The sequence below is a fragment of the Pseudochaenichthys georgianus genome, chromosome 4, assembly GCF_902827115.2.
Source record: "Pseudochaenichthys georgianus chromosome 4, fPseGeo1.2, whole genome shotgun sequence".
Lineage (NCBI taxonomy): Eukaryota > Metazoa > Chordata > Actinopteri > Perciformes > Channichthyidae > Pseudochaenichthys > Pseudochaenichthys georgianus.
This window is the reverse complement of record NC_047506.1, coordinates 45111852-45137244: the sequence shown is the minus strand read 5'-3', so window position 1 is coordinate 45137244 and position 25393 is coordinate 45111852. Positions and strand designations below refer to the sequence as shown.

At 45.0% G+C, this 25393-nt stretch overlaps 1 protein-coding gene across 1 annotated transcript; it reads right to left on the bottom strand.

The window, feature by feature from the left end:
• Positions 1-447: 447 nt before the first annotated feature.
• On the bottom strand, positions 448-25393 carry thop1 (thimet oligopeptidase 1). Its single transcript, XM_034081401.1, has 14 exons — positions 25203-25393; positions 23853-24059; positions 21987-22135; positions 18756-18863; positions 18446-18548; positions 18211-18368; positions 17826-17961; positions 13034-13176; positions 11613-11836; positions 10307-10508; positions 2363-2549; positions 2127-2255; positions 1321-1457; positions 448-739 (listed from the first exon to the last, which is right to left on the bottom strand). The coding sequence occupies exons 1-14, from the start codon at positions 25213-25215 to the stop codon at positions 578-580; spliced, it is 2058 nt and encodes a 685-aa protein (XP_033937292.1). The 5' UTR covers positions 25216-25393; the 3' UTR covers positions 448-577.

Below are 25393 nucleotides of genomic sequence, written 5' to 3'. Positions count from 1 at the left end.
TTCAGTATATACTCGCTACTTCCCAAACATGCATTTTTACTTGAACAGTACCATTAAAGACAAGTCAGCATAAACAGTCTTAGCTTGCACTGAGTGCCGTTAGTAAATGTGTTTGTGTAGTAGTGAGCAAACAACTGGATATACGAGACATGCGTCTCTGCACAAGTTTCGTTTTCTTTTTTAAGTCTGCTGTTAAATGCAGTCCCCATTTCATCAAAAAATGTCCCCCTTTTTCCAGGATTCTTCATTCACCGTGGATTCTTCGTTCACCGTGGATTCTTCGTTCACCGTGGGTGCATTCAAGAGGAACCAAACAGAAATTGAGAATTGTTCTATCAACTTTCTGCTAGGACAATAACTAAATAAAAAGCATGCAGACCCTCAGATAACAGAAGGGTTTGTGTACTGGCCCTTACCAGACTCATCTGTAAAGCAAGACACAGAAGATATCCTCAAATCCTTTTATTGATGCAAATTTGTGTACATGTCGTGAAACATTTTGTCACTATTTTTCTTTTAGAAAACATCAGTCCGTTGTTCTCTGTTAACTGTGTGTGGAGCGGTCTGCTGTGATTGGTCAGCAAGGACACGGCGTGCTGGCATCCAGCTCCACGGTCAGTCCTTTACTCAGCAGGAACGCTTCCTGTTTCGGTTCCCGCCCGAGGAACTTCCTCAACATCTCGGAGGCATCCTCTGAGCCGCCAGGCCGCAGGATGTACTTCCTGTAGTCCATACCAACCTGGAGAGCCAATCAGGAGACAGCGATTAAAGACAACAGTGTTTGTGCTAAGCTAGGCTTATATTTACACTCTTCTACTAGTGAAACTTCTGCACACTAATTTATCTCAGGATAAATAGCCTTTTCACTTTTAACATCTCAAAAAACATATATTCTCGATTGCAAGCTTTTAAAAAGGTTTACTTTTGGGATAATAATGTATCTCCATTTTATGTAACAAAGATTTTCACCAACATACAGATTTGTTTTAGTCTGGAAGAAAGAATACAATATTTTGAATTTGGCAAATAACCAAAGCCGTCACATTATTGTGCAGTATAGTGTAGTACAACAAAGAAATCCCTCTGAGGTTTAGGGTAGTATGAATATAAAGGCAGTATAGAATTCTAAATATACTCAAGTAAAGTATGAGTACCTCAAAATATACTTAGGTCCAGTACTAAAGTAAATGTACCCAGCTTTACTTGCTTGTTTTGGTTCAGTTTCATTTCATCAGTAGTGAGCAGATAGTTTCCTTCATATCACCCATAGATTTTTTTCTCCTGATTAAAATGAGTTATTTGATTTTTCTCAGATCTGACCTTCGGGTTCATGATTCCCTCTAGTTTGAAGCGAGCGAAGAACATGTCCATGGAGAACACTTCGCTCCACAGGTAACCGTAGTACTGAGCATCGTAGCCGCCGGCCAGGTGCCCGAAGGTCGCCGGCATGTTGGTTCCTGCGGAGAGAAGTCAATGGGGAGAGAGAGAAGAGAGGATGGAAACCAGGCGGCAGTGAACTCAGTGTTTCCTCTAGTTTGTACTATTGCTAGGTTTTTTTCAGAAATTATTTGATGTGCATCTTGCCACGACTTTTGTTACTACAACTGGAACAAAATGAGAGATAATTCAACAACATTCAGAAAGCAAAACTTGACATGATTAAAGGGGCCCTGGTCTACAAAGGCTGAAATCCCTGTGTTGCCTCCAGAGGGAGTTTCTCTCCCACACACTCCCCCCTGCCTGAAACGCTTCCATTGGACACACTGGTTTACTTCTGCTTTTATGCTCTCCAACACCTTGTACATTTCAGACAGATCTCTAAGCGGTTGACCAATCACAACAGAGCTGGCCAGCTAACCAATCAGAGCAGACTGGGCTCTGGTTTCAGACAGAGGGTGAAAAGAGGTGCTGCAGCACAGGCAGTATGAGACAAAGAAAGAGCTTTTTGAACATGAAAGCATGGAGCCATGTCCCAGTAGAGACGCTAATATACACTTGATAATTAGCATAATAGGGCTTGTTTAAGGTACAACGTTATTATGACACTTGTATTTGGGAGCTAGTGGCCTGCCTTTTGTGTTCTTTAACATGTGTGGAATAATCATCTGCAGCATTTAAAAAGTGACCTGGTGAAGCAGGGATTCCCAGGATGTCCTGAGAGAGGCGTGCGTATTCCTCTGCAGCATCCAGTCCGTTCCTGGTGTGCAGAGCCTGATCCACTTTAGCCAGGACGATCTGCCTCAGGTTGAACAGCCCTGCACGAGGGGCACAGTCACATTAAGGGTTTGGAATTCAACATTACCCACAGTTAAAGTGGAATATATGCTTGGTATAAAAGTACTATTTCATGTGTGGTACCCACCGGTGTTGGCAAGGCGGGACTTGATGAGTTTGTCCAGCAGCTCCTCTGGGATGGCGCTGTTGGTCTTGTAGTGCTTGGACATCCTCTGCAGAGGCTCCCTTTCCCACACCCAGTTCTCCAACATCTGAGATGGAGCCTCCACGAAGTCCCGCTCCACGTGAGTCCCGCTGAACATGGCGTAGTCCGCCTGCAAACAAACACATGGACACTCAGAAACCTGATGAGGCGCACTCACTGCCGGCTCACAGCCTGTTTAGGAGACACATTCTCTTAGGGTACGAAAAAAGTAATGACAGCATATTACAATCGGCACCAATGGAATATCATAGAATACACTCCTGTATCATTAGAAATGTACACAGCTAACAATCATTTTAAGCTTTACGAATATCAGCGAGCTCTGCCGTTACTGGCCGTCACAGAGGGTTCCACAAACTGAGACCAATGTTAATGCTCTGTGTTGCCAGATCTCGCAACAATTTGTTAATTTTCTCTTAACATGTCTTACAGTGTCAGAATGTTCAGAAGACATGAGGCTTGTAAAAATGGACCCGATATTCACTTTCATAACTCAGTCCATCATAAACTGTGACTAGAACTATCCCATCATCATAGTCATTGGATTCAGACCGGCTGATAGTCTCCTAAAGAACCGCGGCAGATGAAACCCATACAACACAGATACAGAAAATTGAATTGTAGAACTAAAATGTAACAGCATTCCAACTATCGGTCATCCGGGACTCATAGAACCGTAGTTACAGCCGTAACTATCGTTCTATTTCGTCCCTACTGACCGCCAGAGGCGGTGCTTTAAGCACTGGATGACTTATACCAACAATGTCATGAAGAATCCAAGCCTTTGCTCACCACTGGAAGCAGCGGAGCTCGGCAAAAGGACCACGCCCAAAGAATGGGGAGTGGCGACATTGACCTGATGACAACTGGAGAATGTGCCAGAAGACGCCCACGACGCCGCGGCGCAGATGGTCTCCAGGGGCACCACCCTCAGGGCAGCCCAAGATGTTGAGATGCTCCTTGTAGAGTGGCATCTCAGCCTGATGGCAGGGGGGCGGCCACTGGCCCCGTAAGCCTGTGAGATGGTATCGACAACCCAGTGGGGCTGGTTAGAGGGCATAACCTCCTTTAGTGCCGCCAGGGCAAAATCAAGAGTTGCTCCTACTGCCGTATACAGGCAGTAGCCTTGATATATGCCCTTTGGGCACCCCCAGGGCACAGCAACTTCGACGTGCCATACTCCTGGATGTCAAAGCGTGCCAGCTGGGCAGGCTGATTGAAGTGGGTTTGTGGAAGGACCCCGGGCAGGAATGCCACATTTGCCCAAAGGGGAACGCCTGAGAGTCCCACCTCGGGCATGTATTGTTTATGGAGAGGACATGCAACTCCCCGACTCGCTTCCCTGAGGCTATGGCAAGCAGAAATGCTGCCTTCGTGGGCAGCCACCTAAGCCCCACCTGGGCCAGGGGCTGAATATAAGGCACCATCTTGCCCGGCCCACGTGGAAGTAGGCATCCCTCAAGTCCACGGTTGAGAACCACTCCACCTGTGCATATGCAGTGGTCAGCATATAGAATGGCAGCACCTTCAGGAATCTGTTGATTCCTCTGAGGTCCAAGATCGGGCGAAATCCGCCGACTTTCTTGCTCACGAGAAAGTACGCCAAGTAGAACCCCCTGGGCTAAGCAGAGGGTCTTACTGGCTTGATTGCGTCCTTGGACAGAAGGACGGACAACTCTTGGGCCAGAGCTAGGGCCCCTGCCGGATCGCTGACGACTGTCAATTAGACCCAGCCGAAGGCTAGGGGCCGGAGCTGCGGTCCGTACCCCTGGGTTAAGGTGAAAACCACCCAAAGGGCCGGAAGTACAGACCGCCCAGTAACTGAGCTGCTGCTGCTGGGAAAGCAGCCGACGACCGCCCCCGGGATTTCAGGGCCCAGCCCCCCGGCCCCTGGAGCCTCTTGGGGGGCGCCGGTAAGGCTCTGGGGCACGAGGCCGCCTGGAAGGTCAACCGAAGGGGGACAGACGGCCCGCTAGCAGCCCCTACACCGGGCCCAGGCTGAAGGGCCAAGAGGCGACTTCATCATGCCCCTATCGGCAGCTAGCCGATCCACTTTAGAGGACAGCCTGTTTCTAGTCCTTCTATTGGGGGGAGCACACATAGCCATTGCTCCCTCAAGTCGCCGGGAACGGCCGAATTGATCTGGAGGAGGATGTGACAAGGAGAGGTGTCTGTTGGCTGCTACCAGACGTTCCACCTCAGTGATTCTAGCCACTCTGAGCGTCCGAGGCATGCAGCTACAGCTCATGCAGGCGTTTACCGTGAGAACCTCCCTCAGATGCTCGAATTTCGTCCCCACTGACCGCCAGAGGCGGCCGAGGCATGGGGGGGCAGCGGTCGTGGCCGTCCTCGGGCTCAAGAGAAGCCATACAGGCGCTACATGAATGAGCCATTCTGTAGGTAGCCAGATACAGCGTAGCCGGGAGCGGGAACACAGCCTTCACCAGCTACCTGCTTAACAGAAAAACAAGGCAGTTCAGCGTCTACCAGGAGCGGGGGCGAAAACACTGCCTTCACTGGTTGAGTTAGAGACGAATGCCAGATGCAGCATAACCGGGAGCGGGTGCGGGAACACAGCCTTCACCGGCTACCTGCTTAACGGAAAAACGAGGCAGTTTGTCGTCTACCAGGAGCGGGGGCGAGAACTGCTTTCACTGGTTGAGTTAGAGACGAAGGCAGATGCAGCGTAACCGGGAGCGGGTGCGGGAACACCGCCTTCACCGGCTACCTGCTTAACGGAAAAACGAGATAGTTCAGCGTCTACCAGGAGCGGGGACGAGAACACTGCCTTCACTGGTTGAGTTAGAGACGAATGCCAGGTGCAGCGTAACCGGGAGCGGGTACACAGCCTTCACCGGCTACCTGCTTAACGGAAAAGCGAGGCAGTTCAGCGTCTACCAGGAGCGGGGGCGAGAACACTGCCTTCACTGGTTGAGTTAGAGACGAATGCCAGATGCAGCGTAACCGGGAGCGGGTGCGGGAACACAGCCTTCACCAGCTACCTGCTGAACGGGAAGAGTAGAGCGGTTCTACTACTCGCCGAACAGAAAAAGGGATGTAGCTACATCCGCATTACCGGTTGAGGGAGCGAGAGCACTGCCTTCACCCAGCTGGGTAAAATAAAGAAGCTTAACAGTACACGCAAGACGTTAGCCGAGCGGCTGCTGCTAACGATCAAGCGAGATCAAGACAAATAACACGCATGTTTAAGACCAGATAACTAGCTTCTAAAGAAGAGAACAGCACAGAGCCGTAGTTACAGCAGTAACCATGGCCAGTGCTCACACGGGATATACCGTAGTTACAGTAGTAACTATGGCCAGAACTTACACGGCTTAGAACCGTAGTTACAGTCGTAACTATGGCCAGCACTTACACAGCATAGAGCCGTAGTTACAGTAGTAACTCTGGCCAGTACTTGCACGGCTTGGAACCGTAGTTACAGTCGTAACTATGGCCAGAACTTGCGCGGCTTGGAACCTTAGTTACAGTAGTAACTATGGCCAGTACTTACATGGCTTAGAACCGTAGTTACAGTAGTAACTATGGCCAGTACTTACACAGCATAGAGCCGTAGTTACGGTATTGACTATGGCCAGTACTTGCACGGCTTGGAACCTTAGTTACAGTAGTAACTATGGCCAGTACTTACATGGCTTAGACCGTAGTTACAGTAGTAACTATGGCCAGTACTTACACAGCATAGAGCCATAGTTACGGTATTGACTATGGCCAGTACTTGCACGGCTTGGAACCGTAGTTACAGTAGTAACTATGGCCAGTACTTACACAGCATAGAGCCGTAGTTACGGTATTGACTATGGCCAGTACTTACACGGCTTGGAACCTTAGTTACAGTAGTAACTATGGCCAGTACTTACATGGCTTAGAACCGTAGTTACAGTAGTAACTATGGCCAGTACTTACACAGCATAGAGCCGTAGTTACGGTATTGACTATGGCCAGTACTTGCACGGCTTGGAACCGTAGTTACAGTAGTAACTATGGCCAGTACTTACATGGCTTAGAACCGTAGTTACAGTAGTAACTATGGCCAGTACTTACACAGCATAGAGCCGTAGTTACGGTATTGACTATGGCCAGTACTTGCACGGCTTGGAACCGTAGTTACAGTAGTAACTATGGCCAGTACTTACACAGCATAGAGCCGTAGTTACGGTATTGACTATGGCCAGTACTTGCACGGCTTGGAACCGTAGTTACAGTAGTAATTATGGCCAGTACTTACGGCTTAGAACCTTAGTTACAGTAGTAACTGTGGCCAGTGCCTAAAAGTGTCAGCCAAACGGCTGCCCACTAGTAGTGTTAATTTCGTTGACTATGACGAAATATGTTCGTCAACAACCTTTTTTTCCATGACGAAAACGAGACGATGACGAGACGGCACCGACGGCAGTAAACAATAACTGTAACGAAATCATCATGCAATATCGTTGACGAAAAGTGACGAGACGAAAATGTAGTTTACTAAATAAAAACTATGACAAAATCTCTCTTTACTTTCGTTGACGAAAAATGAGGAGACGAAATATTATCAAAGATAACGTTAAATCTCTGATAGTCAGTTTTTCTCCCAGCAGTTCCATTTCCGGTGCTGCGGCAGAGCAGCAGCTGTGTCTGTGCTGCGCACAGTGGTACATTTGAATTACACCGGGCAGCGGCACAATATGAACTGTCAGGAAGACTCGGGTCTAACTCATGGTCTAACTAACCTTATTTAACAGAAAATAAAATGGCAACAACAGGGCTTAGGAGCAGTGGTCGCACTCGCGTTAACCGAATACCCCCCCGTCAGCGCGAGTGAGTGATACATTGTGCACTCGACGGATAATAATGGATTATGACGGAAATGTTACAATCCTGTCCGTCAAAATGACTGACAACGAAAAATTCTAAAGCCACCACTGCTTGGGAGAAAGAAACGATGTGATATTTGGGCCCATTTTCGCTACAATGAGGCGGAGAAAAAAAGCGAATGCATTGTTTCATCAGAAGGGAAGCAATGTGGCCATAACACAGCTGGTAAAAACACCACAAACCTGACCAGATACTCTCTGCAAAGCTTCTTAATCATTCAACCTGTGTTTTTCATCAAATAAGGACAAGATATAATCTTATTTATTTATATACTGAAATGACAAATTATTGGTTTTGGCTAGACTAGTTTGACTGAAATGTTCTATATAATCTGATGACTAAAAAAGACTCAACAGTTTTCATTGACAAAAAGTAGACTAAAATAATTAGTTTTCTTTGACTAAAATAAGACTAAAATGCTCAGACTTTTAGTCGACTAAATCTTGACTAAAATGTTTACTGCTTTAGTCGACTAAAATAAGACTAAAATGCTCAGACTTTTAGTCGACTAAAACTTGACCAAATAAAAACAGGATGAAGGTGACTAAAACGGAAATTTAACACAGGACTAAGACTAAAACTAAATAAAAAAATAGCTGACGAAATTAACACTCCCCACTAGATAATATAATATTGGGAGGATGAAATCCTCCTTAATGGCCACACATGCAGAGCACACAGCACACACAGTGAAGATTGTTCTCTGCATATCGTCCTAGTGCTAGGAGTCTAGTACTAGGAGCAGTAAATACAACGATATAGCGCTACTGCAACCATACCATGCGTTTACCGGGAGCGGGAGCGAGAGCACTGCCCTCACCAGCTGAGTTAAATAATGAAGCTTAACAGTACATGCAAGGTGTTAGCCAAGCGGTTGCTGCTAACAATAAAGCAACCAAGTCAGAACACAATGTTAAGACCAGATAATTAGCTTCTAAGAAAGAGAACAGCCCGCATAGAACCGTAGGCCATTGTTACAGTAGTAACCGCACATGCCGAGCACACAGCACCCGCAGTGAAGATGTTCTCTGCATATCATCCTAGTGCTAGGAGTCTAGTACTAGGAACAGTAATACAACGATCTAGCGCTACTGCAATCAAACCCTATGATACAGGGAGCGGGAGCACTGCCCTCACCGGCTGAGTTAATAGTTAAGCTTAACAGCAAGGTGTTAGCCAAGCGGCTGCTGCTAACAATCAAGCGACCAAGTCAGAACACAAATGTTAAGACCAGATAATAGCTTCTAAGAAATAGAAAGTACTTACCTTACTCTCTGCATCTAACACTCTGGGCTTTCCATACTAAATTGAATGAGGGACACAGCCAAAGCTGGGACTCAAATGCTAATGATAGCTCGGGCACAACGCCACAAGCAGAACTTTCAAAAGAGCATAAGGGCAACTTTATGGGAGAGGAAGCGGGAACACTGTCGTCACCAGAAAGTCTAAGCCAAACAAAAAATAAGACGGCAATCAGGACAACTTGGCTGGGAGAGGGTGTGGGGACACAGCCATCACCAGCAACAAGCTGACACAAACCTGTCTGTCGAGGCTCTGCACAGCCGGCCACAGCTCCTGGAGGACGCGTTAACGACCCGTAGCTCCGACTGTCAGTCGCGAAGCTGCACGCGGCCAGCTGCGTGCAGAGCAATCCCTCCGATCAAACGTTCAAACCTGAACGCTGTAGGCTACAAAAATGCCACGGTACTCTCGCGCAGCGAGAGGATGAAAGGAACAGATCCTCTGACGACACCGGCTGATATAGCCGGTGTCACGTGGGTCACAGGTGACTTTGTTGTTTGTTAATGGTCATGCCCTCAACAGCTCTACTCAATTATGGGGTGTCATCATCATATGCCGAAGAGAGAGAGAAGAGGGAGAGGGCGATCAAGAGAAGAGAGAGAGTAATGTAATAAAACACGGTTTTCTCATAACTTCAGTGAAAATACTGCAAACAGCCCAGAACTTCACAGGTTTGGTAACGATGCAGCCATCAATGCATCTAAGCGTATTATGGGGTGTCATCAAATGCCGTTGCCATGGCGACAGACCGTTTTTTTCCCATGGAAACGGCATAAAATATGATGTCGCTTTAACTCCTATGAAAATGTTTCAAAAGTGCTCAAACTTCACGTGTGCCAACAGTCCAGCCGTGAAGACATCTACGGGACAGTTTTGAGATTTATTCAAATGCTGTTGCCATGGCAACACAATGCTCACCATGAAACACGGTTTTCTCATAACTTCAGTGAAACTGCTCCAAACGCCCCAAAACTTCACAGGTTTGGTAACGATGTGGCCATCAACGCATCTAAGCGTATTCTGGGATGTCATCAAATGCCGTTGCCATGGCGACAGATCATTCGCCATCAAGTTAGTTCAGAAGTTTGCAGTTCAAATATTCTGCTGCTTTTCCAAGCCTTTTTACTTTCTTTTCTTCTCTCATCACACATTCAAGTGTTCATGTATCATTTCAATCTAAATTCTTCACTTTCTTCTTAAACATTACATTTCAGCATAGCAGTTTAGCGTCAGCTTTTCAGCATAAAGCATTCGCACTAGCAATTTCTTCAGGAATTGCATTCTCTAGTTTACAGTTGAAATGCATGGTTCACATGGCACACATGTTGATGCTAAGCTTGTAACATATTTGACCAATTACTTGCTGATTTCTTCTATTCTTATCGATCTGTTGCTCAGAGCTATCTTTATCTCTTGTCATATTTGTCAGTGTTGATGACGGCATTGTTCTCCATATAGAAAAAAACACTTCATACTAAATAAAATGACCTGAAAGAGCATTCAAACTGATTTATTGCTAGAGATTTCAAATGTGTTGTGTGGGTATCTCCATAGTGGTCATCTGAGCTGTTTCTTCAAAATATCTACTTTGTAATAACTGCATACTGTTTACGTGAACAGCTAATTGGATGTGAAGCTAGACAGGTGTAGCATCGGTAACTACAGGTGAACATTGGTTCCTCAGACCTCAGCGCAGAGTTGGTGCATGACGTGTCCGAACTCGTGGAAATACGTCTCCACCTCGTCGTGCTGCAGGAGAGACGGGGCGTCAGCTGTCGGCTTGCTGAAGTTGGCCACCATAGCCGCCACCGACATCTGCCGCCTGCCGTCAGGCAGCAGGCAGCCGGGCTGCAGGCCGAAGCATGCAGCGTGACCATACTTCCCCTCCCTGCAGGGACACAGAACACACACACATCAACACATCTGTAGTCAAAAGTAGAGGAGCAACAGGGGAGAAGGAAAAGGAAACCGACATAAAGGAAGAGGGAACTATTTATAAAGGAAAGAAGAGGAGAAATGACGAGGAGGGGGAAGGACGAAGAGGAAAAGTAAAAAGACGAGGAGGAGGAGAGTACATTGAACGATTGTGAGGGACGAAATAAAAAACTAAGTGGAGGAGAGGATATTTAGTGAGGGAGGAGGAAAAGTAGACCCTCATAACTCCCCTGTAGGTGTTCCCTGAATACATGCATGCCCCTTTCACACCAACGCGGTTCCCGTTCTAGCTCCGTGCTCGCGCTCTTCTGGTTCTGAACCGGTTTTTCTTTTCAGCCCCCGTTTTGTTCACACCGCCGAGAGCCCGACTGATGCTGCCGCTGCTGCGTCATGACGTCGCCGTTTACATCGCTGATTTTCTCCCCAAGGGCGCTCACAACTGTGTCGGGTCGATGATCGTGTTGCTTTTAATCATACGAAGCCAGATTAAATTAAATAACTACTTCTCAACCCTTGTACTTTTCTCCAGAGTGCCGTGGTTCATTGTTTATTCATGTGTTTCAGCGGCATCTACCGACCACTGCAGTGCAGCCCGCTGTTTGGCATCACAACGCTGTTATGAAAGTTTCTCTGGTATAAAATGGGTGATTTTAGCATAGCAACCGAAGCTAAACTGACTGTCTTGACTACTTGTTGCTATCCTATTGTGGCATAAGCCGTTTTCTACAGGCACATTTTACCGGCATATTTTTCATTATGATTCTACTTGTGATACATGACAACCTGTGCAGCCCATGCATTGATTCCATCCGATAGCGGCTATAATACAAAACAAAACGTCTGCCTGCTCTCTACAATGATCAATGACAGCGAACGGATGGTCAAAGTAAGCAGTGGCATTTCTAGAGTCTGTGGGGGCCCTAGGCAAACATTCACTGGAGGCCCCTCAAACCAGCTTTTCATCACTACGCACAGCCGACACAGGCTCTAGCTCCGAACCGGCCCAGAACCGCGTTGGTGTGAAAGGGGCAACAGAGCCATCTGCTCTGAGCCTCACCTGGGGTGGAGGTCCAAGTAGAACTGCCCCACCACCTGCCCGCTGCTCTGGTCCTTCACACAGTACAGAGTGACATCCGGGTGCCAAACAGCCGCCCCCCCCACCAGCTCGAAGGTCAGACCCAGCAGCTCCTGGTAGATGTCCAGCAGACCCTGAGTCACCACCTCCATGGGGAAGTACTCCTTCAGCAGGTTCTGATCCACTGCATACTGAGTCTCCTCCACCTGAAGGGGGGGGAGAAAAAAAAAAAAAAGAGTGACAGAGAAAATGTCTATCTATTTTATGCTTTAATCTGTAATGATCCCATTTTGTTTTTTTAAAAGGTCCCATGTCATGCTTTTCTAGTTATTACCCGTCCCCTTGTGTGTTATGAAGGTTTTAATGCATGTAAACGGTCTGCAGAGTCAAAAACCCTCAAAGTACACCCTGTAGGGATTAAAACTCTAACACAGAGAAGACCTCCACAAAACGCCTCGTTGGAGATTTCTCATTTTCCATTGTTTACTTCCTGGGTATCGTGACGTAGGAATGGCCAGTAGCCACGCCCGGAGCTATGGCCACACCCTCTTCCAGACTTTCACGAAACAAAGCTTCCCAAACCTTTCAGCGATGCATGCCGGATATGTACAGCGTAGGGCACTGAAGAACGATGCTGTTCCTACTTTGTTTGGACCAGCGGGAGTTCGGGTACACAACCTGTAAGTATTCATTGTTGTTTGTGTATTTATGATGTTTAAAACAAACAAGGTATCTACCACGACTGTTTAAATGGGTAAACGTTTTTCGGACTACGTTGGGATGGTGGAGAGATGCTCTCCGCAGACCCATTCTCACAGCGTTATAAACCTTTTTCTTACTCAATATCAAGCCACACTTATTGTTTTTACTTCGGCTGTGAGTGTTTGTGTGTGCTCAGGGTGAGTTTAGCTTGTTCTCCTGTATCGCCGACACGCAAAGCCTGTCTGCTCCTTGCAGCAGCTCACACAGCTGTGAGGAGCTGTGAGCAGAATGAGCCTCTCAGCCAATCAGAGCACACTGGGCTCACAGGGAGGGGGGGCAGGAGCTCCAACAAGCCGTGTAGGAGAGTCAATACACAGACTTTACAGGATGCTGGATGACGAACCAATGTGAGTTTGGAAAATTGCACAGTATAAATCTATTCTAGTAGACCTCAATAATGGAATTATGATCAGTGGAAATGGCCATGACATGGGACCTTTAAGATTTTAAATTGTATACATTTTAAATAAGATTGTACCATCTTGGGGCCACGTTTGAAATAAGTGTTATTACTTACATTTGGTGTTATTTGTAGATCCAAAAATGTATAAAACATTAAAAAAAAGTCTGGCTTAATCTTTCTTTCTGCGTGGTGCTAATATAAGAATAACTGAAGTGTGTATCCCAGGCTCAGCTCGTACCTGGGTCATGAAGTAGCGCGTGTCCCAGGCGTGCAGCTCTCCTGTGAAAGGCAGACCTCTCTTCTGACACTCCTTCTCCTTCAGCTTGAGGATGACCGCTCGCTCCTCAACACCCAGAGGCTTCAGCTTACGAGCCAGCTCCTCTGAAACAACACAGCAGAGACAGTCAGGAGAGGACCTCTGCATGTCTTCTTTCATGATTGTTTTATCTATTCTACTAACGGTTTTCTAGAGTCACATACGTATCAGTTTTTCCATTGAGAACAATTCCTTTATACGTTTTTAGCTACAGGGTTTCTTCTCCGTTTACTCTCCTCCCTACTAATTCATAAATGTTTTTGTTTACTTTATACCATCCCTGTTTTGTTTCACTAAATATCTGTTGCTTCCCATTTTAGAAATATGATAAACTTGGCTGCTACTAACAATTATTTTCACTTTTGATAATTTTGTGAGTTATTTTCTAGTTACTCATTTGGTCGATGGAATGTCAGAAAATAGTGAAACATTTCCCAGTGATGTCTTCAAATGTTGTCTTCAGTCCAACCCCTAAGATATTCATAATTAATATGATATCAAATACAAACCCCAATTCCAATTAAGTTGGGACGTTGTGTAAAACGTAAATATAAAAACAGAGTAAAATTATTTGCCAATCCTTTTCGACCTATATTCAATTGAATACACTACAAAGACAGGATAAGTAATGTTCAAACTGATACATTTGATGTTTTTTGGCAAATATTCACAAATTTTTTATTTGATACATTCCACACGTTCCAAAAAAGCTGGTTTTACCACCGTGTTACATCACCTTCCTTCTAACAACACTCCTAAGCATTTGGGAACTGAGGGCACTAATTGTTGGAGCTTTGTTAGTGGAATTATTTCCCATTCTTGCTTGATGTACGACTGTTACCCAACAGTCCAGGGTTTCCGTTGTCGAAAGCTTCATAATTTTCAATGGAGACAGGTCTGGACTGCAGGCAGGCCGGTCTAGTACCCTCACTCTTTCACTGCGGAGCCACGCTGTTGAAGCGCATGCAGAATGTGGCTTGGTATTGTCTTGCTGAAATAAGCAGGGACATCCCTAGAAAATACGTTTATGTGTCTTTCAGCATTAATGGTGCCTTCACAGATGTGCAAGTTGCCATGGGCACTAACACCCCCCCATACCATCACAGATGTTGGCTTTTGAACTTTGCACTGATAACAATCTGGATGGGAAGAAAGGGAGCTCAGGGAAGCGTTCGCCAATATGTGTCCAGAGCTCCAGCAGCAACTGGCTAAGCAACAGGTCAGTTTTCGCTTTAACCCACCAGCAGAACCACACTTCAGTGGCGCGTGGGAATAAGAAGTGTGCTCCATCAAGACTGCTCTGCACACTACCATTGGCTCTGAAAAGGTGAGTGGTGAAGTGCTCATGACAGTTCTTACTGAAGTTGAGAGCATCCTAAATGCAAAACCCTTACGGAGCGTCCACACTACAGCTTCAAAAAAAGCTTGGAGCTGGGCGTGTCTGGAGCTTGGGGATTTTATTCAAGCAACACGACCAACAACCAATCACATGAATCTCCCGCCCCCGACATACAAAGCAAAAAACCCCGGGGATTTTATGCGAGCAATATATATATATATATAAACTCCCCAAACAGGCGAAAACCTACCACTTTCCCCCACTGTCTCTGCCACCTCCCTCCATGCCTGGTTCCTCCGGTTTGTATCCCGGTAGGTGAAGAGGGTCTGGTCATACAAAACCGGGTGATTGCTACGGCGATAGTTAGTTTCTCCTCCGACTTTTTTTGAAATATAGAAATGAACGGCGGGATATCTCTCCCAGCTTAGACGCGGTTTGATTGGCTATGGCTTGAGCTGTCAGATTTTCCGAAACGGGATTTGATTGGCTGGCGCCGGCTACTCCGGCGTCTCCGGCACATTGTTCAACTTCTGACGGCGGAGACGGCGGAGACGGACCACTCGGCGAAAAAGCGAGGCAACGTGACGTCACCCCATTGAAAGTGAATGGGCAGATTGGAGTTGTCGACGCTGTAGTGTGGACGGGCCGTTAGGGCAGAGGTGCCCAGTACGTCGACCGCGGGGGCAATGCTGGTAGTTCGCGAGTCATTCATAACATTAAAAAATCCAGCTCCGTTAAAATAGACAAAACAGGTTTTGATCCCTCCTCCCTTGGCCTCCCTGCCGCTTAATTCAGGAGTTTACTTGATTGACAGAAAAAGCGACCTATCGCTTTCCAGTCTGCTAACCCAGAATGCAAAGCGATACAAAATCAGTCAAGTGCCGGGAAAACTCAAATTAAGTTAAAGAGACAAACAAGAGACAAACAACAACATGAGTGCGGGACCGAGCAAGAAGCTAAAGACAGACCACTTCCACCAGAATGGGAGGAAGAATATTAGTTTTTTGTGATGTCACATTCAAAGGTTATTTGCCTTATTTGTAAAGCAAGTATCGCTCTGCCAAAGAAAGGTAACGTGGAGAGGCATTATCGGAGTGTTCACAAGGCATATGACAGCGACTTCCCTCCGAGTAGCGAGTTCAGAAAGAGAAAGGTCATGTATTATTGCTACACAAACATTATATTGCAGTCTTAGTGTCGCCAACTCGTTTCTAACATGCAAAAAGACAAACAAATGCATCTATGGTCGGTGTATTTTTGATCGTTCCAATCGAGTCGAGATCTCTCTCCCGTCTGTGTGCGACGGGGGGGGGCAGTTTACACACGCGGCTGCTACATGCAGCAACACATGGAGGAGATTGCGGAGAGAAGCGCTCCAAGGTGTGGTTACATGTTACCCGTCTTGAGGTGGACAATGCTCCTTGCCAAGAGACTTTAGCATGTGAGGGCGGTAACACGAGCAGTGTGTCTGAACATTTAGCAAAAGTGCTCCACATTCAGACGCAGAAATGCACCGGGTTCGACTGTCTTTCTAGTATCTCTGTAGCTCCATCCACGAGTAACGTTTCCACGTCAGGTGTTATGTATGCTAGCAGCAACACACGGAGTTAACACAATTATACAAACATGGGTTAGAGGTAACAGAGTTATTTATTTTGTTAAAGTTACAGCTATTCTGTTTACAGTTCTGTCATCAGATTATTTAATACCATTTGTTAAAACGTTGTTGTTTCTTTTGATGTGAAATATTATTTATTTAATTTAAATAAAAAGCAATGTCAATTTTGTTAACAATTTGTTTAGTTATTAATATATGTATTTTGGAATCAAGTATTCATCTTTATTGTCTTCATTGTTAGTTTCCACATGCCTAAAACAACCTCAAGCTAAATCTAAAAGTTGATGGCTAAATCAGAGCGTTTGAGAAATTGTGCAAGGCGTACAGTAATAGCCTTGCACAATTTCTCAAACGCTCTGATTTAGCCATCAACTTTTAGATTTAGCTTGAGGTTGTTTTAGGCATGTGGAAACTAACAATGAAGACAATAAAGATGAATACTTGATTCCAAAATACATATATTATTGAAATAACTTAAATTGTGAACAAAACTAACATTGCTTTTTATTCAAATTTAAATAAATAATATTTCACATCAAAAGAAACAACAGTGTTTTAACAAATCGTATTAAATAATCTAATGACAGAACCGTAAACAGAATAGCTGAAACTTTAACAAACTAAATAATAATAATAATATATAATATTTTTATAGCGCCTTTCAGGAAACCCAAGGTCGCTTTACAAGTCGGGTAGGGGAAAAAAGGCAGACAGGTTAAGGGGGGGGGGGGGGGGGGGGGGGAAGTAGCGGAAAAATAAACCTATTAAACTAACTATACAGTGGGGAAAGCCTTGGTAAAAAGGTGCGTTTTGAGGGCTTTTTTGAAAATGTCCAGGGTTGGGGCGCTGCGGATTTCGGGGGGGAGAGAGTTCCAGAGGGTGGGGGATGCCACACTGAAGGCTCTGTCACTGTCAGATCCAGGACGAGGACAACAAGGGATCAGATCCCTCATCAGAGTAGTTGGGGGCGGCTATGTTCGAAAGGCTGTTGACTGTTAGTCCAGCGCACTCTGTTGGCGGCACGCACAATTACAACAACTAGCAAGCACATGAAGCTGCGTACTAGCTAGAGTTAGGAGGAAAAGAGAGTCGACTGAGAGCAGCACCTCATGGTGGTGACGTGGTGAGAGTCTTGTGCGGCGCTGACCAACAGTGAGTCTACGTTACGCACACTGACGGGATATCATTGAGCCTTTCACAGCATCTGAGTTGTATTGGAGTTTGCTAACCCCGGCTGTTATTGACATGTTGAGCTACTGAAGCTAATGTTAGCATTATTATATACCTTTCTCTGTTATGTTTGACAATCTCTAATGTTTGGATGACATATTAACCGGTTTAATTATAAGTTAAAGGAGTTATCTGTGCGGTATTTTCCATGGTTTTATTACAACTTGCCTCTTATCAGTTAAGTAGCCTTAGAATGTGTTAAAGCACTATTCAGGGGAAAGTTATTGTTTACTGTATCATATATTTAAGTAAGAGATCCTAAATGTAGTTTCATATTTCTCTGTTATAGACACACACACATACACTACACCTGCTCCATGGCTGTGTTGCTGACATTCATAAGTGAAGGAAATCCACCGTGACCAAGGATCTTATGTGTTCTTACCGATAACCAAGGTGTACATCACTCAGCGTGAAACCTTCCCTTACTCTGCTCCTCCCTTAACTTCTCACTTTAACAGACACAAGTTTCTCCGCAGGTCTCAGAGCTCTCAGGCGTAACCAAGTGATTGAGGGTGTGAACTCACCCAGGAAGCCGGCCACCTTCCTCCCAGTTTTGACCATGTTCATCTCCAGGACGAAGTCAGCGTGCGTGCTGAAGCCGAGCACGGAGCTCTTCTGAGCGCGGAGCTCCACCAGCTCCTTCAGGATGGCCGAGTTCTCCTGAACACGAACACACACACATCTTTATATCAAATAGATATATATCTTTGTGTGTATTCCCACGTGTCATCTCTAACCCTTCCCTGACTGTGAAGTGCTCTGTGCTATGAACAACTCGTCTGGCGATCAGAGCTTCGCTCAGATTATCACGATCTGGCAAAGAAGAAACAGCACGAACTGACTCTCAAACTAAATCTAAACCTCTTCAAGCCAAGTCAAAGACAATGAATTTTTCACTTTGTGTCTCACCTCCTTGCAGCGGGAGTTAAAGGCCTCCTCCAGCTTCTTGCGGGTTTCTGGGACGTAGCATTTCTTCATGGTGGGGAAGTAATGAGGATACTTGAGGGTGACCTTCAGCTTCTCTCCATCCTTCTCCAGAGAGCCGAGGAAGTCCTCTGGGAGGCCGCCTGAAAGCAACACCACCACATGTGTGAGTACACGGAGAGAGGAGGACGAGGCCGACGGTGTGAAGCTCAACACTCACCCAGCTCCTCTCTGCTGAAGGACAGACTGGTGGTGTCCTCGTTCAGGTTCTTGTTGAAATCGATGCACAGGTTGCTCAGCTTCTTTTTGATGGTCTTGATCTCCTGTTACAGAATCACAATCACATCATACAGGATTTTATCCACAAATATTATAAAGGGATACTCTGTGTGGTAAAGCTTTATAACCACAACAACAAAGGTAACACATTAAGATGGGCATCATATGGATGTTGACCCTTTCCTGGGTGGGTCGTGGAAGAGTGGTGATCTCAGTGAAGTCCCCTGCATGATAAAGAAAACATTGGTCACCTCTTGTTTCTCTTTGGGCAGGTGGAGACCGTTCCTCCTCCCCAGTTTGACCAGACGCTCCATGTAACGCTTGGACTCTGCAGTGAGGCTGCTGGCATCCACCTTTTTCTGCAGACAGAAGCAAAAAGACCTTGGCACGAGAAACCAGGTGACCAGAAGCCTCATGGCAGACACGTCCCATCGTTCTATCAGTTTGGGTTGACGTTGAGAGCAGGGCTATTACCGAAACACGGTTCTACCTGCATTTAGGAAAGAATCCTGTCTTATCTGAACAGGAACTTAGACATTACAGAACCACTCCAACTTCCCCCTCCAATACAACATAACAGAATGGATTTGTGTTTTTGAAAAACACTCGTTATCGTCATGTCAGGTTTCTGGAGGATTTAATCAAGTCTTGGATTGCAGAGTATGAATGTCCTCTTGCTGTTTTCAGTTGATACGCGTGTACAGTTTGTGAAGGCAGGAGGAAAGCTTCCGCCATCACTGTCTGCTCTCTGTTCCTCCAAGCCCCGCCCCTCCCTGAAAATAATGAGTGACAGGCTGACAGTGACCTGATAGAAACTTTATTATTCACTTAATCACTGAGATATAATGAAGCTAACTTAGTCTCATGCATTCATGGGATTCATGTAACAGTACGACAGAGAATGTGAGTGTGCACCCACATGCACTATGTTTGTGTTTGTAAGAACACAGCAGACAACAGGAGTATTTACAACAGCATATCAAAACAAAAATACTGCATGTGGGTACACACTTATATCCTCTGTCTTATTGTCTCACAAACGAGTCATATGTGTGATGCCACATTCAGGACATTCAGTGTCCGTTTTTTTAACAGGAGACCGTTGCTTGAAGCTGCAGAACATCACCAAGCAGCACTGAACATGTCTGCTTTATGTGGTTCTGTTCTCCAGACCTTTGTGAGCAGCTTTTTCTGACATGAATGAAATCTAAATACAGAACAAGGCCGAGTGATGGACATTTAAATGACTCTATTAGAGTGAACCTAAGTGGGTCCACTCCAGCATACACCTGTGGTGGACTCCATGCAGCGCCAGTCCTCTCACTGACTGTGAAGAAGAGTGAATGCACTTATTTTACACATGTGCCATAAGATGCTTGTAAGGTGGTGATTAAGGCGATGTAGTAATAATAATATAATAATAATAATATGTGAGAAATTGTCGTTTTCTTGGACCTTGATGTGAAGTTAAGATTTGTGATAAGCTTTAGGTATTGCAATTTCGCACGTGTACAAAAGTAGCTTAACTCAACTGATGAGTGCCATGTGAATACATGTAAGCGATGTGATGCAAGTAGCTCCGTAATGCAGTCCTACATTCAAAATAACTCTTGAGAAGTCTGAAAGGCATAGAGCATAGTTCAGTAACAGGCGGACTGCGGTCCGGATCCGGACCCAGGCGCCGACCCGGACCTATAATCATTACATTAATAGGGGATTTCAATTTTGACGGGGCGATTCTATTTTAACCGAAAGGTAGATAAAATAGCTACGTGTGTTAGGTCTAACTCTTAGCGTGTGCGTTGCTCCGCTCACCGGTCCGTCACAGCGGGTGGAGCTGCAGGATTTCTGCTTCACACACACACGTTGCATATAGCTATTTTATGACAGATTATGATACCCTTAGCCGCTGTCACACCAAGTACTTTGCCGTACTTAGTGCCGGCACTTAGTACCCCAGGGCACTAAGTACCCCAGGGCATTTAGTACCCCAGGGCACTTAGTACCCCAGGGCACTAAGTACAGATCGCGTTCACACCGGAATAAGTCCCTGAGGGAAGATTACGCAAATGAAGCCGCTGACGTCACTTCTTCTTCTTCTGCTCTAGGTTTACTGGCAGGCCGCAAACAACTTCACGGCGTATACTGCCGCCCGGAGTCCCCGGCCGGAAGTCCCCGGAGCTGGGGACCGGCTTCAGTAGAAGCCTTCCGAGTAAATTGCCAGAACGCCAACACCTCCTCATCACTCTACCGCTCCCATGTTTTTTTTTGTGTTGCCATTCTCTCTCTGCTGGTGCGAGGGGCTAATGCTAATGCTAATAATGCTCATGCCAGCAAATACAATGGCGGCTTCACAAAACTTTTCAGAGTTTTACGGGCCGTGGTATGCAATTCGCCCAGCCAATAGAAATTGGTACTTTGTTGGTACCAGGATAGTACCACCTCTCTAGCAGGCACTACAAATGGGGGTAAAAGTTCCCGGCACTGAGTAATCTTTTTGGTGTGAACGCGACATAATGCTGCGTTCACACCGGACGCGATGCGATGTTTGGGGGCGGCGCGATTACATGTAGAGTCAATGCAGAGACGCGAATTCACTCCGACGGCGAGCATGAAGCGGTGGACGCGGCGAGAATCAGGCGATTGAAGGGGGCCGCGTCAAACGCGAGAGTTCAATTTTTCACGATACACTTCCACAGAAGGTACAAAGCAGCAATAGTTGTTATATCCTCCATAGTCAAGGACAGAAATAACCAAAACGATCTTGCATGGAAGTGTAAACAACCTCAACTGTCCGTCAACGGCGCGGCGCCTCAACGGTATGTCTATTTTGAATGACGCGATATAACAAACTGCAAACCGCGGTGAAACTCGAGCGTTTAGAGCGAAGCGAATATTCGCATGGCGTCCGGTGTAAACGCAGCATAAGGGGTACTAGCGGAACTAAACGGGAACAGTTTTCCCGGTGGGCCGGTACCGAAGTGGGCCGGTCGGACCTAGGATTTTTGCCTCCATGTCACAAATATATTCTCTAAAACAAAGCAACAGCCACACCCAGTATTCCCTGTTGTCCCATGTTTAACTTGGTGCACGTTTGTAACCACTTGGAACTAATTGTAGCTGTTAGATCAACAGTTTATTGTTCAAATGAAGTCCACTAATGTAAAACCAAATTTAAAGAAAGTCTAAGATGTTTCGTATTTTTAAGGGTCCACTCATAACAGACAGGCAGGCAGATCAATAAATGCTCCTGGCTTCAACATCACTTCGTGTTTAGGATTTTTGGGATGGGAGTTTACTTTAGAGTACATGTGTTAGTGTTTCATGGTTGGTTATGAGCAGACGCTAAATGTCAAATGGAAAAGGGAAAAAATATGGAAAAAAACGAAAGGAAATGACAAACCCATCAACCTATATTTAATTGATTATGCCTCCATTCATTCATCTGTCTGTCTGCATTGGACATCTCTCCGTCAGCTCACCTCCAGAGCGACAATCCTCAGGTACACGCCCTCCCTCATGCTCATCTCCACGTCGAACTCAGACAGACGCTTGTCGGCCTCGGTGCTCGCTGTTCGGACCTCCTTACAGGAAGAGACGTGCTGTGGGAAGTCCAACATGTTCCTCTGGACTGAGGCCGGAGAGAGAAAACAGCAACGTCACAATCAGTTAGGATGTTGTCCACTGTACAGCAGGTTCATGAAATGTCAATTGCTAGTATCATTTAGTTTCAAAACCTTTGGATGTTTTTAGTATGTAGAAAGTTGTTTTATTTGTATGGCTGCAGCATGGGGGAAAAGGCCAAGGAAACAATATTCCACTTGGTTAGACAATATAGCTTAACTTGAACATCTTAAATAGTTTGAGAATTGCATTTATATTTTAATTGAAAATGATGTACATTCAATATTTAAGATTAAACAGCTTTCCATTTTCATATTTATTTGATCATAAAATACCCATACAAGTATGTGAAGATTCAAATGCTGATTGGATTATTCCATTCTAATATTCTTAAATAACACACCTCGGTGGAACTTCATTTTAAAGTCTCCATTATCATTTCCCCATCGTATAATGTCGATGTGGTATCTTGTAAATTCTATATAGCAAGTCATTATTTCAACTTAGACATTTTGAATTTCTGAATCTCGTATATTTGCAAAAGTAAATGTATTTTCATTTACTTTTTAATTCCTCTGGTTAATTTAGAGGGCTACCATAAATATGGAACAAGGAGGTGTTTTCAGCTGCCTCCACACAAACTCGCCATCTTTATTGTCTCTGCACAGCTGGTTCAGCGGCTTTCTCTCCAAACTGCTGACGAGTCTGTACCATCGCATTCTGCTGACTCAGAGCAGCGCTCACAATGGACACATGCCCCGACTGCTCTCAGGTTCATGCTGCGTTTGACCGCTTTAAAGTCAGGTTCATCGTCAAATTGACAGTACAAGCTGCAAAAATATCTGGGGGGGGTCAATTTAAATAATAAATACAAATCAAATATTTGTTTGTCTTGCTCTGTTGCCGATTAACTGCTGTCTTTTAGAATAAATCAGGTGCTAGTCTTCTAGTTCAGACCAACAGTGAAGGTATCTACTACCTAGTATTGTGTGTGTGTGTGTGTGTGTGTGTGTGTGTGTGTGTGTGTGTGTGTGTGTGTGTGTGTGTGTGTGTGTGCGTGTGTGAGCCTGTTATATGTTCTTCTCAGTATGTTCTTCCTCTGAGCATGTTATATGTTCTATGTTCTATGTTCTTCCTCTGAGCATACAACATATATATAACTATATATATATATAACATATATATATATAACTCAATTGTTGTCTAAAAACATTTAAAAGACACTCAGGGAGGCACACCGTTTCCCAGGGCCGCATTTTTATTCAATATCATGTGCACACACTCCCCGCTTCAAACATAATCCCACACATACTGTCCTGCTGCCACTCACTCTCACTGGAGCACCTAATATGGATTAAACTGGCACTAAAAATAGTCATGAAGAAATGTGCTATTTCATCCTGCTTTTCAAATGTACAGTGAGCAGCTATTTAGGGATTTGGCTTTGCTCCCAGCTGCATATTTGTTGTAGTTAGTTACTAAAGATTTCAGTGGAAGTTTTGGGTTTTAAATAGAGATATTGTTGATACTTTCACCTGCTATTGTTGCCCTTATATCAGGACACAGGTTTACATTAATCCTTGAGTTTGAAATAACGGTCAGTTCTTATTTAGAACCATATTCTAAATTACTTTAGCTTTTTGGATATGAAAAGAGATGCCCATCATCTGTACACATGATCTTTAGCATCAGGAGAGGAACGCTGCCGAGTGGTGGACACTGACCGGTGTACTCCACCTCCACGTCGGCGAGGGCCTTGAGCGTGTTCTTGACGGTGACGCTGTCGATGTCCAGCGCTCCCACGCCATCGTACACCTCCTTGGTGTTGGCAATGAGTTTGTCGGTGAGCTGCTGGATCTGCTCGGTGCTCAGGTCCCAACGCAGACGGTTCTCGGAGCAGACCGGCATCTGGCTGCCATTCACCACCTCACCTGGAACAAGAAGAGGGACAGGTGAGCAGGGTGGGGGGTTACAACGCATGGCAGTGATGAAAGAAGCACACATGATGTACATGTATATAATAGTATCAAGATGAAAAGCACTCGTAGTGTTTGATTGTAATATATATCATATTATTGGAGTAATGTTGATATGGTTGCCTATTAGCTGTTAGCAGATGTGGTATATTATAAGAAGTAGGACCTCTAACGACTAGCGGTAAAGCTAATAGATGGATGGACTTATAGACTCTCTGTGTGTGCTGTGCTCCAAACTGCATCTTAACCCATTCCTGATTAGTTAAACATCTTCAGATATTATACAAAGCTCAAGGACTGAATAAACACTAGTGGATGTTGTTATCGGCCAAAACGAAGTCAGATCCTCCCTACAGAAAGATCATGTGGAAACCTTTAGCTCTACACATTAAAATAGAATAGAATATGACAAATACTATATTCAGATTTAGTCATATTTTACTTTACACAAGCACCCTGTTAATCAGGGAACAATTAGTAAGTACAGAAAAGTGTTGTTTAGTGGATCAGAAGTATGCTGAACTCCTGCAGAACGCGGACAATTAGAAACTATAACGCGTTTGGCAACAAACAGCTTAATATCAAATTCACATTCTTTTAAATGGAGCATTGTACATTGTTCATTTAATTAATTTAGGAAGTACATTTACTGGAGAGTCGTTATTAGTAATCCATCTATAATCCACGCAGGCAATCTGAGGTGGAATTCCCGTTAGGAATCACATTCAGTTAGTTAGGTTGCCAACAGCTAACATGCTAGACAAAAAACGATGAGAGAATCAATACAGAACTGTGGAGAGATTAGCCACTATTAAAACAACAATTGTATTTGTTGTATACTAAACTGTTTAACAGTTTAACCGTGTTTCTATGTCATTTAAATCAACTCATATTTACTGTCTCGGGTACAAGATTTACAGTTACAGCACAGAAGCTAAATTAGCTAACGTAAGCGCAGAAACTAGCTCAAACAGATCAAAGCTAGCTAATTAGATCTAAATGATCACAGACACCATCCACCAGGAGACGTGGCGGTCACAGAGACAATTGTACATTTAAATGAATCAGTCAAATTAAAAAGGTAAGGACATTGTTTACCTGTCGGCCCCATGGTTCAGATTTTGAATGATGGTTCGTTGGGTCCGTAGTGGGGTTAGTGCTAGATCGGCGGAAGTGACGTCATCGTGGATGAGAAATCGGCAATTTTTGCAGCAATTGACAGCACATCTGGTAGTAAAAGTAGACACATTCAATTTAATTTTGCATGGGCTCTCCGCGACTCTGGAGTC

What these genes read in the sequence shown, in the direction of transcription:
- thop1 (XM_034081401.1), bottom strand. An exon ending in TGCCCAAAGAGAAACAAGAG is followed by an intron (nt 18,549 to 18,755) that starts GTGACCAATGTT and finishes ATTCTGTAACAG; the next exon opens with GAGATCAAGACCATCAAAAA. An exon ending in CGCGCTACTTCATGACCCAG is followed by an intron (nt 11,837 to 13,033) that starts GTACGAGCTGAG and finishes CCCCCCCTTCAG; the next exon opens with GTGGAGGAGACTCAGTATGC.